Source organism: Schistocerca piceifrons, chromosome 3 (assembly GCF_021461385.2).
Source record: "Schistocerca piceifrons isolate TAMUIC-IGC-003096 chromosome 3, iqSchPice1.1, whole genome shotgun sequence".
NCBI lineage: Eukaryota > Metazoa > Arthropoda > Insecta > Orthoptera > Acrididae > Schistocerca > Schistocerca piceifrons.
In genome coordinates, this window is record NC_060140.1 from 517954105 (window position 1) to 517975491 (window position 21387).

General features: G+C 36.3%; 1 protein-coding gene across 2 annotated transcripts in view; it reads right to left on the reverse strand.

Annotated features, from left to right (window-relative positions):
- The window catches only part of LOC124789302 (protein lava lamp-like), a 153976-nt gene that overhangs the window by 65755 nt on the left and 66834 nt on the right, over positions 1-21387 (reverse strand). Inside the window, exons 7-8 of one of the 2 annotated variants that reach the window (XM_047256613.1) lie at positions 20345-20411; positions 1279-1407 (exon numbers count right to left, since the gene is read on the reverse strand). In XM_047256613.1, the coding sequence (XP_047112569.1) occupies positions 1279-1407; positions 20345-20411 (196 nt within the window). Of the gene's footprint in view, positions 1-1278; positions 1408-20302; positions 20412-21387 lie in introns of both variants that reach the window. The other variant, XM_047256612.1, reaches the window with a different exon arrangement.

Genomic DNA, 21387 nt, shown 5'->3' on the forward strand with positions numbered 1-21387 from the left:
TTAACCATCAGCAGTTATTTTACTGCCCAAACAGCAAAACTCATCAACTACTTTGTGTGTCCCATTTCCTATCTAATTCTCTCAGCATTGCCTCATTTAATTTGATTACATTCCATTAACCTCATCTTACTTTTTGATTACACCACACAGTTGAAAATTCAAAGCACAGTAAAAGTATGAAAGATCTCTCCTTTCTGTAACACTCCATTGGTTTAAATCATAGCTATCCATGAAGTGATTAAAGGTACAGTCAAGTGAAAAGGATGGAGGGAAGATTAGGGTTTACTGTCCCGTTGATATCAAGGTCACTGAAGATGGAACAAGCTCAGAGTGTTTCAAGGACAGGAAGGGAAATCGGCTGTGCCTTGTCAAAGGAACCATACTGGCATTTAGCTGGAGCGATTTAGGGTAATCACAGAAAACATAAATGAGGATGGCCGGACATGGATTTGAAATGTCATCCTCCAAAATGTGAATCAAGTGTGCTAAATGCTGCACCACCTTGCTCAGTAGTATAGCGGAAAATGACCGCAATAAAAATACTTGAATAATGTCTGTGCTTACAAGAATCAAAGTAATCCTAATTCTGAGCTACTTTCAGTATTTACTCGAATAAATTGCATTATTATTGCTTTCCTCCTGATAAAATTTAAGGCTTTAGCCAGGAAGAGAATAAGATGGTCATAATTCAATCTAATATCGCATTAATTAACGTCTTCCTATTGCTAAGCAAACAAAAAATTTCTCCAACATGCTGTATGGATTCCATTGCAAACATTAAAATATAAAATGTCAGATCAACATGAAACACAAAATGTCAAATCAACATGAAATACAAAATGTCAAATCAACATGAAATACAAAATGTCAAATCAACATTAAACACAAAATGTCAAATCAACATTAAATACAAAATGTCAAATCTGTTGATAAAATGAGAAACAGGAATGGTTGACAAACATAAGCGGAAGAGCAGTTACTCAGATTAATGGATTCCGATATAAACAAGTAAGCTGGAAGTAACACTGAAATGCAACAGCTGATATAATGTTCCACTGCACTAATTACAAGCTACATGCAGTTGACAGGCATAAAACACCAGTTAAAAGTGGAACATGACCAACAAAATAAAGACAGAATAAATAAATGTGTAAAATAAAGTGTGTGTGTGTGTGTGTGTGTGTGTGTGTGTGTGTGTGTGTGTGTGTGAGCTACATGGCAGGGAAGACTTTATTTTTGTGCACTTCAAATATTAACAATGCTTGATTGTGTGTTTACCTTGTATTAAATCCAGTTTCTCAGACTCAATAAGAGAAAGTGCATGCAAATGGGAATCCAAATCGAGGTTTTGCTGTTTCACTCTGTCTTCTAGCTCTATTACCTTCTGCTTCCACAGATCTTCTGATCCTGAAAATCAAATCAATTATGAGTCTTTTGAATATGTGAGAGTAATTAAAAGAGTTACAAACAACTGTTGGGTTGTTTGGGGGAGGAGACCAGACAGTAAGGTCATCATCACATCAGATTAGGGAAGGATGGGGAAGGAAGTCGGCTGTGTCCTTCAAAGGAACCATCCCGGCATTTGCCTGGAGAGATTTAAAGAAATCACGGAAAACCTAAATCAGGATGGCCAGACGTGGAATTGAACTGTCGTCTTCTGAATGTGAGTCTAGTGTGCTAACCCCACCTCGCTCGGTTTACATAAAACTACCTGATACCTAATTTTCAGGCTGATACTGTAGCCTTTGTAGAAACATGTAATGTACATGGTCATTTCTTTAGCAGAATAGACTGTTTCACTTAAACATTCTGAATATGTAATATTTCCCACGGAGTCATGAGCACAACTCATTGTAAAGGTACAACACATGACTGAGGATACTTATAAGCACCAGGATTTATTTCTAAAGTAGTTTTGTAGAACATATTACATAATAAATCATTTTAAAAACACTTAATTTTGCTTTACTGGAACTTTTACACCTTCAACACATAAATGATTCCAGGGTATTTAGTTGCCTGTCTGGATGAACAGACATTAATGATGATTGACATCTGACTGAAATAAATGTAGTGAATGCTAATATCTTGGCATCATCTTTTTAGGTATTGGTGTCTATCTATTAGTGACATATGAAAACTTGTGCCGGACTGGGACTTGATCGTGGATTTGCCATTTATTGCACATAGTCACTTTAACCACTTTTTCTATCTGTGCATGCTTCTCTGAATGACCCAAACTTCTGTGTGTCACACTGTCCTCATCCCTATACCATAGAGCCCTACATTCTTCATTTAATGCTCTCAGCTTTATTCTGTACTGCCGCACCAGTGAGAGTGAGGCTACGAGGAAAAGTAAATATTACATGCCAAGGCAGGTAAAAAAAATGTTCATATCATAGTTCGATGGCTCACAAGAAGCAGGAAATATGGGTTGGAGTCCCAGTCTGGCATGAATTTCACAAGTCACTAATTGGTAGCACACATCTATAACTAGCACAGCTGATTGCACGATATTCACGTTCAGTGAATTCATTTCGAATGCTTCTAGATAGTTTTGCAGTACAACACTCACGATGGACAAGTCACACTGTACTTCTGTGTACCTGAAAATCTATCTATTAGACACAATGTAGCCACGTGAACAGCCATTCAATTTTTTTTTATGCTACTGGTTTCAAGCTGTTCTGGCACACTGACATGTAAGTTATAGGGTGTTGAACTACACATTGCGCACCACTTGGCACTGTGGATAGAAGCTACTTACAGGAAGGAAAAATAGACAAGAGAGGAAAAAATTAAAAATGACAACTGAAGAAAGCAAGAACAACTATAAAAAAAACCTATAGGTTTTGATCGGTGAATTTTCAAGTATCAAAATGTGTGATGTAAATGGCAATATCTTTTGGTTGCACTGATTCTACTTGATGTGGCTACCTGTACTTGACGGACAACAAAGTGATTCTATATGGGTTGTCATTTTGACTGACTGAGGTACGGAATCCTAAAAATGAAGAAAACTGAACACAATAATAACGTTAAAATATAAACAGCATAACAATAAAAGTGAAGGAAATCTGGCAATCTTCACTGCCTTCACACGAGTATCTTCTAATTCCTAGAATATGGGTCATTTATTTACTTCACTTGTAACACCTGCAGGAACTCTACTCTCTTCAGTACAAATGTTATGGCTTTCTATTTGCCATACATTTATGAGTATGCAGACAGGGCCAAAGAACCAGTGTCCCGTGCCTATAATGCAACTATTCTTCTTGTGGATCACTGTACTGTTCAGTACTGGCCCAAAACAAACACTGAAACATTTCTTACCCAATTCAACACCTTGATCATTCCAGTTAACTATTGTATGACACACTTTCAAGAAACTTTTCCTTTCAGCCCTCTAACATCTCTCTTTATTTATTTGATTTTTATTTACTTATTCATCCAGAGACCATCTTAAAATGAAGTAAGATTTGTCATCATAATACGATGGTAATAAATAACTCAAAAATATAGATACAGAATACGAGTATCCTAGATGCAAATGCGGCTATGTGACTAAAAAAACAAAAATTCAGTTAGCGCAACCCTCTTTTACAGTTTTTCAATAGCTGCCTAAAGCTGTATCAATCAGGCTGCAAAAATTACTAAGACATTTAAAATGAGGCGGGAAAATTGCATGTGGGTGCAAAGGTAGCCATGTCTTCAATGCACTGAATAGCAAAACCAGCCAAATCCTAATCCTCTGCAATAGAGGCTTAGTCTTAATGAATCACGGCTGCTGATACGGATGCAGAATCAGATATGTCATCTTGCCACACATTACACTTCATAAAAGTTACTTTTTTGAGCAGCCTGTGACTAAAATGTTTATGTTGGCAGTATTGGAGAGAGCCTTATATGTTTTTGCTTCTATTGCTCCTTCATAAGAATGAAAATATGAGAAGGCATTGTTTTATGACAATGGGACTGGCTGGTGTGCTCATGTCATTGATGATTTTAGAAGGACTTTGTGGTCAGTTTTATCGTAGGATACTCCGAAATGGATGAGGGTAGTGGAGAGAAAACTTCTACTACCGAAGAACATGTCAAAGAACCTCACAAGAATAATGCTGAGAGCACTGTTAACAATAACAGGAAAGAGGCCATGAGAAGCTGTAGTTCCAAGAAGAGATGAACAATTATGGAGCAATGGAAACAAAATGCCAAGAAACAGAAGAAGTAAGGAAGACCTCTTCTTATAGTAATATTTAAATATTTATAGGTTACATGTTTAATATTGCTGGAGCCACGTAACTTCACCTCTGCTTAATCTCTTCATTGCCGCGTAACCTCTGCAAATCTACAACATATTTCTCCCTTTGAACACATTTCTTGTTAAACAAAAACACTGTACTTCTAATTGGTTTGACTTAAAACCAGTACCTGTTGGGTTTCAATTAATTTTGTTTGTCATCTTTAGCTACCATCTGAAAGGGTTTCCACAGATGCTGAACCGTAAACATCTAGCTAGAGAGCTGAAATGTAGGGTGCTCACTAAGCAGGGCATACGGCAGATCTATGAAAAGCTTTACAAGAAATTAATTGAGACTGGCAGAGCAACTCCATTTCACAGCATGTGAGCATGTCCTCTCCTCAAAAAAGTACGATTAGAGGAGACAAATGTCAAGAAAGCAAACAACTACAAATTTTGTACTCCCAAGAAGATGTGAATGAGCTTCTAAAAACATAAGGGTTTGCAGAGTGGCTTTCATTCCAGGTCAAAAAATGAGACTCAACCCATTTTGTCAGAGTATGATGAACGATTCCTCACCTGCAAAAGCCGAAAGGAGGGGAGGTGACAGAAGAACAAAGTTGTATGAAGGTGTGAAAACTGCGGCTGCCAGACACATTGAACAATTCAAACCTATTGAAAATCACTATTCTAGAGGAAACACGCTTCATCACCAATATTTGAGCAGTAAGTTAAATATGAGAGTAATGTGAGCAATGTTCAGTGAGAAAAATCTGGAGTATAACTACTACTGGGCAGTATTCTGAAATAATTTTAATATTGGCTTTGGAGCACCTGGTGTTGACACATGCTCTACATGCTTTTCCCTAAAAAAGTATGATTTCCTTGGAAAATCGACCAATTGAAAAGAAAAATGTAGAAAATCAGCACATAGCTCACAAAAATTTGAGGTAATGATAAGGATGACATTGATGGTCAACTTATTTTAAGTTATGACTGCCATAAAAATTTAGTCCCTCCAGAAGTCCCAGATCAGGCGGCCTATTGTTCAAGATAGATGTCATGGTGACATAATGTCATGTATGTATCTTTAAAATTTTCCAAACTGAGCACAATTGAAAACCCTGCAGTCTATGTCGACACACCGGAGAAATTCATTTCTGTAGTGCCCTTAGTGTTGGATGATTGCAAAGTGAGAGACTGAAAAAAGTTTGATGATGATATCATCAAAGCTTGTGGATCTTGGCACTTCCAGTTTCTCTTTTCTTCTTCTTTTCTTTTCTTTTTTCAATAGTGCTTACACAGATGGCAAACACAAATTCATGTCTTGTGCAGGGAGAGCCATTCTTCAATTTGAAGAAGGGAGAGTAAAAATCTCTTTTTAAAAGAGGCAAACAATTCATGAAAAAAGCTCTTCCTAAGGAGATTCCAAAAGGAACCCCCTGAGAAAATGTAAAATTACGGACATCAATTACCTTCTAGCACCTCACCAGGGAGAGGCATGACCCAAGGAGGAGAAATTAAAAGTACACCAAAGTTTTTGACCATCAGGAGGTCACGGAAATGGGCAAACATCAAAACGGCAAAGCTGAAGACCTTGATTTTGAGCTTTTGGATGATGAGGATGCCCGAAATGTTGTTTAAATGCAGTTTAACTCATTTTACCTTGTGATCCTTTTTTCGAAATATTTCATTTACTGATGATTTGTTTCTAAAGATTTCCCATTTTCATGAAAAGTGTTACTAATATTACGTCTGAATTGAATTAAGTCTGACTAAGATTATTACTGCACCTTGTGATAGCTCAAGTTTTATACTTTTATGTAAGGCTTTAAAACAATACAATGTTCCAGCATTTTGTTCATTTAAGCTTCTCTCTTTCACACTATTTCAATATGCTTCTGTATTCTACCATACTTCCCGACACAGCCAGATGTGCACCAAAATTATTTTTGCAGCTTGTTTTGCAACCGATTACTTTTTGGTCACAGCCACTGATGCAGGCTAAACATAAATTTCGATATAAAAATAATAATTTAGTAGTTAATGAAGGATTGTAGATATTTTCATCATTGGGTTGGTATATTTTTCCCTTTTTATTGAGAAAACAATCACATTTGTAACACTGCAATAAGAGTGAGGGTAATTTTTCTGCTTTTCCCCAAAATCTTTTAGCACTGATATAGCCACGTGTGCACCTGGGCTACTCAAATATAAGTAGGCTTTTATGAGTGTAGGACATGCTGTGGCCTTGATGAAGGAACCATTCTGGCAATTTAGGAAAATTACGGAAAATCTAACTCAAGATGGCTGGACAGAGCAAACTCCATTCTTATGAATAGGAGGTCAGTGTCTTAACAAGTGCCCTGCCTTATTTGGTCAGTCTCTATTGTACAACGTTACAAGTTTCTTTGATATAAATTCTATTTGCTCCAGATAACTTATATTTATATACAAAGTTTCAGTCTTCATTGCTGCACACATAAAGGACACCCACTGGTTACTCCTGAACCATGAACATATTGCTACACCCCTTGCACCAACTCCAGACTGTTTGGAAAGCCAAATCCAGGTCTGTAAACATGCTACTATGCCCCACATGCCCTCATCTCAATGAACATGAAAAACTAAGTCAGCATCCCTCCACAATGAGTGAGATACAGAACTGAGGAGATTGACAAGACATTACTATCATGTACTACAGATCTTGACATGTGATTTTCTTGTGAAACCATTGTAATTTGATATACTGTTATAGTGATACCCTTCATTATTAACCATTACCCTGAGTCCTAAAAGTAGTTTTTCATAGTATGTATTACTTATGAGAAATGTTTTAGCTACCTTTTTAAACAGATGCATTTTAGTGATCTTTTTCACTTCCTTTAGCAATTTTTATACAATTTTACTCCCTGAGGTAAAATGCTATTTTGAGGTTTTTGTTTGTTTTTCTTAGTATGCAAGTCTAAAGTGGCTCTAGTTCCACAATTATGTATAGAACTATTAGTGAAATATTTAATAATGTTTTCCCTGATATGCATAGCAGATTGGAAGGTGTATTCACTTGGTACAGTAAGGATACCCAATTTTTTAAACAGTTCTTTACGATCTGCCCAACTACTGTTTCCAGCTATTATTCTTAAGGCCCATTCTGCAGTTTAAAAATTGTGTCCATGCTTTGTGCTTTCACTCATGTGCAAAGACTGCTTTAAACATGAACTGAGTGTATGTAGGAGTAGTATATCTCCATATGACACTTGCTGTTACAAAGTGATGACAGAACACTAAGTGCAAAACACAATGATTCCATTCTTTTTGCCAGCATCTTTGTGTGTTTACTCCATGCTAACTGACAATCAATATTCATCCCTTTGTGCTTGTTACAAAATCTATGGATTTATCACTTATGCCTCTTTATGCCGAAGTGCATAATGTTTGTTTTCTTTGTGTTCAATATTAATATTTATTACATACTGCCGACTGTAAACATCACTGAGGGTTTCATTTTCTTTCTATAATAGGAGTACTGGTGTTTTCTCAGTGACTGTGACGTTGCTGATTCCTTCCACACTGGCATTTTGGTACATGCAGCACAGGCAGCTACAATATGGAAACAGATGCCTTTCTTATTTTTTTTTTTTTTTTTTTTTTTAAAAAAAAAAAGAGAAAGGAAGAAGATTGGCTAATATGTTTGTAACTGATTGAACTTATTTAATCTGACCCAAATCACTCTCCTGATTTAAGCAATTTCCAAGAACATCCACTACATGTTTCCAAATATATATTGGTATGACAACACAAGGGTATTCTATTGTGATTGTTTGCTTGCATCCACAAAAAAGTATCACCATTTTTGTGGAAGATGATTTTCAGCAGTCCATTCCAAGACTCTAGCCTTTTACTTTAAGGCTGTAAATATCTCTTCCAACATCTGCCTAGCTCACTGCGGATCAAAATCAAGCATATCTCCAACACTGGCATTTCCTTGCTTAGCAACACTACTAAGTACATCCTTCGCTCGAGTTTCAGCTACAGATCTGTATATAAATCTACAATGGAACCTTAAGCTTATACGATATAGACCACACCAAAATCCTTATAGGTAACCTATCGAACATTTACATCTACACAAAACTCTACAAGCCACTTTACAGTGCATGGCAGAGGGTATACAGTACCAATATTATTTATTTGTTTTCCTATTTCGTATATCGAGCAAATGCACAATGCACAGTCATTTTAGAATACAGGTTCTTCAAATTTACTCAACATGGTTTCATAAGAACTACATAGCCTTTCTTCCCGGGATTCCTATTTACGTAACTCAATCATTTCTGTTACACTTTTGTACAGGCTGTACCAACCTGTTTATCAGCCCAGAACTGATTCTCCGAATTTGTTCTATGTTTGTTGTCATGCTTACATGACAAGGACTCTAAATACCACAACAATATTCTATTAGGTTGGTGTATCAGTTTGTAGAATTTTTGTTTTCATGTTGGCATTCTGGTTGCTATGGGTTTATTTGTTGGTTGTCATTTCTAACTTTTAGTTCATTGTTGCTATACAAGTTTACATATTGTCATGTAGAGATAGTTAGTGGAGCTGTGGATGCCAGAAAATCGAGTGCTAAGTGGAGAGAGCAGAACATTTCTGAGATATTCTTCATTTGAACTCAACAGAGGCGTGGCAACAATGGAGGAGTCAGCAACATTTGTGTCATGTATGGGGATAATGCCACTGGACAGAGCATGGCAAGAAAATGGTTTTCTCATTTTAAGGAGGATTGTGACTCTCCATGTTCAAGAAAACCTTTGGGCTTTGAAGATCATTTAAATGCATTAATCCACAATGATCCATGCCAGTGTACTCGATAACTGGCAAATATGATGAATTGTGATCATCTCACCATTTGCGACATTTTCTAGGAATGGGAAAGGTTAAAAAATTGGGTGAATGGGTAATGCATGCTCTCAGCCAAAATACAAAAATCAGTGGGTGGCCATATGTCCATCTCTGCTTGTTCGCATCAATAGGCTCACAAAGAACACCCATCATCACTATCCTATATCGATATTGGTGATGAGACATGGTGTATTTATGCTAACATATGGAAAAGGAAGGAACGGTTGAGCCCAAACAAAGCAGCAACTCCTTGTACTAAGACCTGTGTGCATCCACAAAACATAATGTTATTCATCTGGTGGAACAGCGATTCTGTGGTGTACTATGAATTGCTCCCCCAAGGTATAACCATCACTGCTGACATTTATTGTCAACAACTGAGATGTCTTGCACATGTAATTGAAGAACAATAACCAGGAAGACTGTGTGAAGTGATGCTACTCCACGATAACACCTGCCCACATTCTATTAGACTGAGAAAGAAACGCTATACAGGAGTTGTGTTGGGAAGTCATTCTGCATCCACAATATTCACCTGATCTCACACTTTCAGATTTTCACCTATTCCACTCTCTATCAAAGAACTCTCAAGGAACTTCCTTTCCAGATGAAAATACACTCCCAAAATGGCTCAATGAGTTCTTTGCCTCAAAACCACAATTTCTAATCAAAACGTTACTCCATTGTTGGCAGACTGTTGTAAATAGTGAAGGAAAGTACATTACCCATGACCTAAGTCTCTGTTATGTGTATTTGTTGTATTAACAGAATTCTTAGTAGAACAACATTATAATAAATGAAAAGCATCAGATTGCTTTAAAGCGGAGTTGGATACAATAAAATTTATTGCCATAGCCAATGGCTACAATCCAGTTCTTATTGACCACATTTTGCACAGGAAACAAAAACGAAAAAAAAAGAAAAAAAAAAAAATTATACCCCTCCTCTATGCCCCACCTGCTTCCCCATCCACTGTCTGTAAGAAATGGTGTACACTACCATTTCTAGGTCAGGTATCACAGATTGTAGCCAAAGCATTGAAATACTGCAAGTATATGGTTTCCTACTATGTTAGGAACACGACAGCCCAGTATGTTTTTAATAGCAAAGACAAGATATAGTTATTAGCCAACAGTGGGGTATACAAAATCACCTGTTCTGATTGTGACAAATTTTACATTGGTCAGTCAGGCAGAGACATATCAACTAGGCTGGCTGAACATGAATGCAGCTGGAGGTTGCAGAATTCAGACTCTGCATTTGCTGAGCATGTACTGAGTGAGGGTCACAACTACCAGCCAGTGTCCCATGTACTTCACTTAGCAAACAAAGGCCATAAACTCAACCTGCTCGAAGCCCTGTAAATTAACAAACATCTTGCTCACAGTCCAGATCTCATCCTAAATGACCAGACACAGCTCAACACTTCCCCTCTCCTGAACTTTATATAACCATCTTTGTTGTTCATTACTTCCCACACTCTCTCTTCCTACATATTCTCATTTTCTTGTATTCGTTAAGTTGTTTTGTTTTGTTGAAGTTGTCTTTGTATTACACATAGACTGTAGTTTCAATAGTTAAGGCTTTTTTTTAACTGGTACTTGTATTACTGTCCATGTTTAACACCCCTTGCAGTTGTCTCAAATACTGTTCATATTTTACTTTGCTCATTTATTTAATGAAAACTGTTACACAGCCACTGCTTTGATTATAATGTTAATGCTAAAATGCAGTATCACCACACTCTTAGACTGTAGGTTTCCTCAAACACCTTCATTTTCCTGCATTTATTTATTGCTTAATTTTCTTATGTATTCTGTATTTACATTGATAACTGTCTCTTCTTTTAATTTGTTGTGCATCACTCTCCATGTTTCATACCTCCTGATGAAGCCTTGTCTAGTACTAATTTTATTTTATTTTATTAGTTTTGTTTATTAGTAGAAACTGTTATGTAGGCATGCTATTCCTATTTTGCGCTAAAGGTTTTCCTGTCTACTCCATTGTTATTCATGTACAGTTCAGTTTTTACTTTTTCATTGCAAAGATGTTACTTACTGTATGTTTCTACATCAGTCTAGATTTGTTACTTCTCTTCCATTGTTGTCTGCTAACATTTAACTCCTTTGGTGATAATACTCAGTAAATGTCTGAAGATGGCCCTGTAAGCTGAAAACCGGTTTACAATAAAAGTAATATTGTAGAACAAAAGCAAACTGGTGCTTTTCATTTATTGTATTGTTGTATTTATTAAACATATGGAAAAATGCAATGAAATTATTCAGCAATCTAATACAACAGGTTGCAATAACATCTTGTTTGCAATTTCCTTTATAGATGCACTGCACTTTCCCAGAACCATTACAAGAAATCTTATGTTTGCCTGCCTTCACTGCCCCTTTCATATTGCTTTTTAGTATTATCTCTAAATAATTGTATTATATGACACACTCAGTATATTTAACCACTAATATTGCAAGGAGATAATATCCCATCGTTTCTCTTTGGCATAGGAATTATCTATATTTATCCACATTTAAAGAGAGCTGGCTTTCATTACACCAAGTGGAAATTTTGTCCAAGTCTTTCACCAGTTACTTACGACTGTCCAATGACAATACTTTCCTGTGAAGAACTGCATTGTCAGCAAACAATCTTGCGGTGCTGCTGGTCATCCCTGATTATTCATTTATAGACGTTAACACATCATTGAGGCAAGTCTGATGTTATAATCATTTCTGTGGAATATTCACTGTTTAGTCAGTCTATTAGTCAAATATTATTTGAGGCAATCAAGTATTTGTGAACATATTACACATGATTGTATCTTGGTCAATAGTTGTGTGAGTGCACAGAATTTTTTGTAGTTAAATTTAGGATTTTTTCCGTTTAGAGTCAGGGGTGCAATATTTTCTGTACCCTCTTTGCCCATAAATGAGTAATCATATTGTTTATTAATGTTACGCTTTGAAGTATGCTTCAAATAATGCACAGTTCCACATCTTTTCATCTAATACTACATGTGAATGCAAATATTTGTTTATGTTGTATTATTATTTCTTTGAGGTACTCCCCAGGAGGCATTCAGTGGTTGGAGTTCACCAGCAGGTGCCTCTACAGCACGAGTACATCATGGTGCTTCTGACACCATGTGGACCACTGAAGGGGAGCATGGGAGAGTAAGCAGTGTTAAGATTGACCAAAGAACAATATTCAACAATAGAATTACAAAAATGTTTTGAAACATATTGGTTGACTATATTTTAGAGAGTATTAAGGATGTTTCCACACTGACAAGTCCATGCAATAAAATGTTCATGGTCCTGTAAACAAGTCGAAGATCACTTCAAAACCTTAGAAGAACAGTTGGCAAATAATATACTTAACTAAATATACTACACGATTATATTTTTAAATTTTTGCCACCCAGAACCCTTTCAGTCAACAATGTGGTACAATATTGAACATCTTAAGAAAATTTTGAGAGATAGAACCTATCTGATCACCTGCATCTATTGTTTTCAAAAATGTCATGCACAAATATGAATAATTTGTTGAGAATACTATGCTGCTTTTGTGCCTCATGTTTATAAGACATTCTTTGGTTTCCATTTTTATGTGGTTTAATGCTAATAACCAACCTTTCTACTCCCTCTCCCTTCTGTGTATCTGTTCCTCATACTGTCTCCCCACCCGCCCAACCGGCATTTCCATTGTGTACCTGTTCTTCATACTATCTCCCCCCAACTCCTCTTCCCCCCAACCCAAATATGTATTTCGTACGTTCCATTGCCCTTCTTATTCTTTAACCCAACTACTCTCCATTCCCTCTCCTTCCACACTTCTGCTTATTTTGTTTTGAGCAATACTTACAGTAGTTACGCAGTGGTAATAAAAGAGATCATTTCCTCATTATTTATGTGGAATTCATCTTATGTAGAAATATATTTTATGAACTCAAACCCATTTCTACTCTTCGACATATACGTTGTAGTCCAACATTACCACACAAATAATTGCTTTATGCTAGCTTCATTTTCCTTCATCTTTACTGAAGTGTTCTCTTAAAGATGCAGGGTTGTCATAGTAAACAATCCACACTTTCATTTCCTCTCAAAAATACACAATGCACATGCGTGTACACACAGTTCTAAAGCAAAGTACTGGCACTGTTAGAAATAGACATGGGAATCAAACTTGGTGTGGCCTTTTTGGAACCATCCTAACTTCCTAAGTGATTTAGTGGAACCACATGAAAGTTAAATCAGGATGATTTTAAACCCCCTCTTCACATATGGAGAGGGAAGAAAAAAGGATTACATTAAATGTAATCTCAATTGAAAATATGGATAACCACCAGCTGTAGAATGGAATGACGACAATTAAAATTTATGTCATCATTCCATTCTACAGCTGATAGTTATTCATATTCACAATTGCAATTACATTTGACGTCTTTTGTAATGGCTGTAGTCACTGTAGTGCCTGTTCCTTTGGATATGCATGCATGGCCAAAGGAACTTTGCTTTGTAATTCAGAATAACACAGGCACTGCAATATTATATCGTATCGGAAAAAAAAATTAGTGTTTCAATATTGGTAGTGACAAAGGCGTTAGAACATGCTCAAAATGGACAAGAATGGAAAAGGAAATAGGCCATAGACGTTTTTCAAAAGAATCACCTTGGCAGTCTCCTACAGAAATTTCGGCAGACTACAGTAAACCTAAATCCGGATGGCCACATGGATCTCACTACTCCTGAACTCAAGGGCAGTGTCTTATCCACTGTGCCATTTTACAGATGACTCATTCTCTCTTCAGTCTCTCTGTACAGACAAAGGAGTCATTGCTTCTGTGTCTGTTTGTTGATCTTCTGCCTTCAGCAAGACATGATTTACAGTACGTCCTCTTTTACCTGAATTAACATTTTTTACCTACTTTTCGGGGGTAGAGCTATCTTATGTGATTTCAAGGCAATGCAATTTTAGAACCACCAACTCCTATTTTTGTACAAAACTATGGCCACTTTTAGTTTAGCATTACAGCTGGCTGTCAGGCTGAAAAAGTATCATAATCTTGTCAATTAACGGAAGAATAATGATTTATCTCTAAGAGATATTATGCAGAAACATGCAAGAATATTCTAACACTACTAAGCAGTTAGAGATACTAAATGTCTTCATATAGCAACACAATTATGTTTTAACTAGTTATGTTCAATTAAACATGTCATACCACGTAGCACCCAGGCACAATGTATAGTTGTAAAATATCTGCCCTTGTAAAGCATTTTCCCTCATGCATGTGTGTTATAACGTGTCCCTCATAAAATAATGATTAATTAGAAACATTATAAACCAACTTATATTAAAAGGTATGAAATAGTTGAATGAGTGATTCCTGGCAAATGAAGGGACCAAACCCCACAACATTAGGGAAACACAAAAGATTCTAATTTGCTTTACACCAAAGGACAACAACAACAACAACAACTAATTCAGTAGAAATTACTGCAAACAAAATAAGTGCACAGCACAAGGAAAAACAATAAACACTGATCAAACACTGTGATCCAAACTGCTGCAGATATTCATTCCCCATTCCTCTTATCTGTTTTGTCAAACTATCAGAATAAATACACAGTAATGACAGAACTGAAATTATATTACATATGGATCTTCTCTTTGTCCATCTTTATTAACTCTAACCAACTATGGACCACGTAAAATAACTGCTCACAATGTGTGCTTCCAATTTATATAATTTTTTCTTTATTCCTAGTACTATTTCATTACTTGGTTGTTTTCTCTCCTTCTCTGTGTAAAAAAATCTTCTGCATCTTTTTTCCTAACCTTTTTTGTAAACCATACAGGAATTTAAATTTTGTTCTTATTCTTTTTTGCTTTAAAAATCTTTGTCATATTGTCATTTTTTATCTGCATAACTTTTCCATTAGGATACTGGCAGATTTGTTTAATTTATTGGTGATCTATTCTTTCCATATGCACAAAAAAAGAAGCACATACTCAGCAGATTCTAACTGATGATTTTGAAAGTTTTTCTGTAATGTTCTCTGTTTTCTAGTATGTAGCTGCCATTTTCTTATGGTCCTTTCACCAATTTGAATTCATAAAATCTGGATATCAGGGTTGATCTGTCTATAAAATCACATGCTATTCTGACATCTACAAATCAGATGATATGATACAGCTTTGGTGTTATGAATGTTTGTTTGCAAGTTGAAACTGAAGAAGTGCTTGATGCACTATCTGCCTTTTCAAAATCATCTCACATATTCTCCTGTCTGTTTGTAAAATTGTTTGTGATCTACTTGATACTGTGGGGTAAGTTTTAAAAGTTACCCTGTAATTTTTTACGCCTGTTTTGTGAAGTTGATTGATTGCTGCATATTTCCAATCTTCATTTCTGCTCTCTCTTTTTTTTGCTTGCCCCTCTTCCATAGCTAATAGGAGTGTGTGAAACATTTCTGTCCTCCATATCAGATTTAAAAAAATTACAATGATCATGCAGTTGACCTGCTGTCGTCTCCCCTGCCCCCCCGATCTTGGATCTGACAATTGACAAATTGTACCACCTGTAAGGATACTTCAAGTTTAATGTCCTGCTGACAAATGTATAATACAGATGAAGCAATGGCTCTGCTAGATGAGGATGTGGAAACAATCTGGGGCTCACCTATTCAAAGGAAGCATTCCATCATTAGCGTCAAATGAAATAAAGAAAGAATAGAAAATCTAAATATGGTAAGTCTGAAAAGGATTTTAACTCACCAGCACCTCAGTCTTCTATCACATCTAGTGTAATTCTCCTCGAAGTCAGCCATAAACTTTTAACAAAATGCCCCACACCACCTTAGAATGCTATCCACCCCGTTGATTACATATCTCTAATAAAGTGTTTGTCTCCCACAACCGTTAAACTACCATCCATGACACTGCCCTTGCTGGCACACAAGCCTAACCTGGTCTACCTCCGTAATCTCCCACTACCAGTACATCTCCAATCAAATCATGATCTTTTATCAGTCTTCAGATTGGTTTTATGCAATTCACCACAAATACTTATTCTGTGCCAATCTCTTCATCTTGGAGTAGCATTTACAACAAGTTCTCAATTATTTGTTCTATATACACTAAACTCTGATTTCCACTACCATTTTCGCTCTCTATGACTCCCTCTCCTACCATGGAAGTTGTTATTTGATGACTTGACACTTATTCTACCATCCTGCTCCTTCTTCTAGTTAACATTTTCCGCACATTCCTTTTCTCACCAATTCTGACAGAACCTCCTCATTTCTTATCTTACCTATCACTTAATTTTCAAGAGCCTTCGATAATATAATATCTCGAATGCCTAGGTTCTGTTCTGTACTAGTTTTCTCATGGTCCATGATACATTTATGTACAATGATGTGCACTAGACATATATTCTCAGTGAAGTTTTTCTCAAATTAAGGACTATGTTTGCTACTTTTTTTTCATGTGCTAGTCTGCTTGTTATGTACTACTTGCTTCATCTGTCATGTATTATTTTGCTTCCAGGACAGCAGAATTCCTTCACTTTATCTGTTATGTGGGTCCAAAGTTTACTGTTATGTCTGATGCTGCTGTAAGTTCCACAGTAGTTCAATACTTCTATCATTATTATAGCCTCGATCTACATTCGTGCTCGGTTGACTTTCATTTTATTTAGGATGTCCTTTAATTCTTCCTCACTTTCACGGTGATTGGCAATCTCATCATCACATGATATTAATTTTCTCTCATTTTGAATTTTTCTTTCAGTTAGAATTTTTCTTTCACACAGAATTTTTATCTCAGTTCTAAGCCTTTCTTTCAATTCCTTTGTTTCCTGTTTGATGTAAAAGTTGAACAGCAGACAAGAAAGAATCCCTATCATACAACCTTCTGATTGTATTTTTTTCGTGGTACTCCATTCTTATTGTCACCACTTGGTTCTTTTCTGTGGTTTTCAAACATCTTGCACCATCTTATACTGTTGAATGTTTTTTCTAGGTTGATCAATCCTAAGAAGGTGTATTTATTTTTCTCATTTCCTCCACTCACTACAAAAAAAACACTGTCAGGACTGCTCTTTGGTGCCTTTATCTTTTCTGAACCAAACTGATCATCTAAAAGAGCCTCAATTTTTTTCCCACTCTTCTGTGTATTATTCTTTCCAGTAATTTGGATGCATAAGCTATTAAGTAAAGATGTGGAATAGGTCTTGCATTTATGTGCCTTGTCTGTCTTTGGGATTGTATGGATGGTATTGTTTCTAAAGCCCAATAGTATGTCTTTAGTCTCAAGGACATAACTGTTGGGTGCCACTCCCTCAATAATTCTGGAAATTCCAAAAGTATGTTCATTACAAAGACAGTCGCTGTACACTGTAAGCTGCACATAAAAATATCTTGTAAGCTGCACATAAAAATATCTAATTGCAAGACCAGTATTTGGAAATACCATAATCAGTAGTATATATTGTGTGTCAGGAAATTAAATATTTTCACAAGCAACTCAAGGTGTACAGCAAGAAGTCTTTTAACAATCCTTACAAGATGCAGAGCATCAAGCATTCAAGATTTTCACAAAGGAACATGAATCCCATACATCATCAAAATCAACACCCATTTGTTCTACTATCGCATTAGGGGTAGTTTCTCCCTCTCACAAAGACCCTCAGTGTACTCTTTCTACCATCTACTCTCTTCTCTGCATTTAACGGTGGAACTGTCTTTGTGCTCTTTATATTGAAGCCATTGTTTTTAAATTCTCAAAAGTTATTTTCAGTTTTCTATATGCCCTTCTGGCAATCATTTCCTCAGCAATTTCTTCATATTTTTCTTGCAGCTTTTTGCTTTTGTTTCTTTGCTCTTCTGACAGATTTCATACCAATATTGCTGTACATGTTTCTTTTCCTAAACAATTTTTTCCCTCCTTTAGCTGATTATATAAAGTATTTCTTCTGCCACCTAAAGTTTCTTTACACTTACCGTCCTTATATCTCAAAACGAGAATTCACTTAAGAAAACCGTGAAATTACAAGGAGCCAGATATAGCTACATAGTGCTTATTTTTGGGAGCTAAAATTGCAGTACTAGAAAAAGCTTTTGATAGTTTTTAGAATTATTAGTTTACAATAAGTGGGTCCCCCTCAACCTGAGGTCTGAGGAACCTACCCAGCCTCCCTAATTCCATCACTCTTTTATCCCTAGCAGTTCCAAAAGCTAGGAAGAGATTTTTCGCTTTCACTTTCACTGTCTCTGTTGCCAGTTATGAGATTTTGCATCCTGAATGTAAGAGCTGGCAAAACATCTCCGTTTACTTGTAATTTTCCAGCTGTGCTGATATTTGCTTGTGTAGTTTATGTGATTAGCGTGTTTAGAGATGTCCCTACCTCATCAACTGAGCTATTGCTTTGTTTTTCCATTATCACAGTATTAACAGCCTTAAAGAAATTAAAATGCACTATATTATTTCTGGATACCTCAGAATCCAACTGCAGTGAACACTGATTCTTCCTGACAGTTTTCTTAAACTTCAGCCAATTCATCACCATTACTAAATTGTGATGTCACTCTGTATCTGCTCCTTGGTAGATTTCACAATGCATTACCTGATTTATCCTCTTAAAAGCCTTACGTTCAGTTCTAGACCTCTCACCAATATTCCTCTCTGATCCAGAGACATATTTCTCTTTTGAAAGGCCTAACCTTCTATCCTAGAACGAAATTCAGTCATCAACCCTGGTCAAAGATCTCCCTCCTCTCATTCATTGTAACCTAAAGTGGAAACACTTTTTCACTATCCTGTATCAACCCACATCAACAGAGTGACTGTTGAACATTGTCTAAAGCAATTCAAATCCCAAAGAAATTTCTTCTCCTCCTCTGAAAAACCAACTGCTCCAGGGATTTTCAGATTTCTTCACTTTCAGCATAGTCTCCAAATCTTTCCTGAATTCTCAAACCTTAGTAAAGCTGGAAAAAATTAACTGCTGTACAAGTCTCAATGGCTTCAAATCCCTATGAAACAAATCTCAGTCCTTGTACACCAGCACCTCCGAACTCATCATGCTGAGCCTCCCATCCTACATAAAAGACATCAAGTACTTTCTGGAACATATTGAATACATTAACATCCTTCTCCCACCTGGAACCTTCTGTGTCACTTTAATATGATCTCATTCTACACTAACATCCCACACACATGACCTTTCAACTCCAGAAGACTAACTTTCCCAATACCAACCTGAAAGCCATCCAAACACCTTGTCTATGTCACTTTAGGCAACTTGGTCTTGATCATAAGACATACAAACAGAAAACATGTCTGACTTGGGGACAGTCAAGTACCCAGATGCTGAGTATACACTACAGCATCACTCATGAGACGTGAGTGCCTGCTCCATCACATAAGCTATTTCAGTTCTCCAACTCAGTATTAGTTTCCCTGAACTCCAGAGACACGAATTTACTTTCGAACATATTGTTGGACCTTATCAATCTCCTAGACTTAATATTCATTAATATCACCTTCCCTCTTTCCTCTCTTCACCCTTTTATTACTCTTGTCATTGGTAGAATTTAATTATGAACTGCATTAATTTTAAACCTTCTGTATCTTTATCTTTCCCCTCTCTTTCATTTTGATATTCCCCTGCTCTTCTTTTTTCCTACTTCTTAACTGCACTATTTGTTCCACTTCCAAAAGCTAGGCATAGTTTTCCCTATTTTCAAATGTTTCTACAGGAAAGTTCTTGGAATTTTGCCTCTCAAAAGGAAGCGCTGGCTGGCCATTTTGTTGTCTTATAATTTTTTTCTATTTGATTTGAATACTGGGTTGATTTTTGAATACTGGGTTGTTTCACAATGAAACATGTACGTCACATGCTGGGTTCAACTATCACTCTTTATAATTTGTTTGTGGCTCGTGTGAACGTGACACAGAACACAACAAAATAAAGACTAACACTAACACTAACACACACACACACACACACACACACACACACACACACACACACACAGACACCATAAACCACAGTTCCACAAGCTATATGTACAGCACCTTTTTCCAGAAAAAGAACCCGACCCTGAGCACAAATTTTCCATTGGCTTTTGTTTTTACCTTTCAGGTCATCAAAGTCTACCAGATGTAACTGTAGGTTACCTTTATCTTCTTCAAGCTCAGCAATTCTTTGATGCAATAGCTCGATATCTTCATTACTTTGTTGAATCTGGGAGCAAAAGAAAAGGTGAAAGAATTAGCCATTTCCTTAATTCTGTCACAATAAGTTACTATTTATTACATAATTTTATGCATCAAAATTGAAATGTCTGTGAGTGTAGTAATTCAAATAAATATAATTAGATTCCATTTCAACCACAAATTACCTTATATTCAATCATACCCAGTTACATTTTAAATCCTGTGCATCAGTCTTTGGCATCCACAAGTGTGCCTTTATACGATTTATGTGTCAGTGAGGCAAGTCATCTTAACACTGGATGTACGAGCAAATCACAGAATTGACAAAACATAGTGCAAGTCGTTAAACAGTATGTTGCCACACTGAAGCAAGAAACTATAAAACAATGCATGTAGATGCTACAGAAACCAGAGAATCTGCAATTGAATCAGAAGGATCTGAAATGTTACTATGCATAATTCATGACTGCATGCAGAGCTTATATCATTTCATCTCTCTAATTTATCGAGTTTTTAATTTTTAATACAAAGAGAACTTATAAACTAAGCGATGGTGAGAATACTAAAACTTCATAAACAAACACCTTGTGAATTGTAGAAGTCAAAATCAGCCCAAAATTAATATGGAAAATTTGAATGACCTGCAGTGGTTCTTCTTCATGGGGGAAAATAAAAAGAACTTGAAATAAAACAAGATTGTGTGGGAAATTGGCAAAATAAATATTTAGTAACTTTCATTATTTTATCCGTTATGGTTAGAGAACACCACAGTTGTTTTTATAAATTAGCATGGATCGTAAAAGAGAATCAAACCTCTCTCTTAAAATATGTAAAGGAGAGATTTTCATGAAGTCATGCTGCTCCCTGAGATAAACTAAATCATTATATAACTCTTCAGGCTTTCCCGGCGAGATCTTGACATGTGGAATAATCAGGTCTACTGCCGGATGTTTGTGTCGCTCTGGCAAAATATTTCGGCCACGTAACTCGTTGCCTTCTTCAGG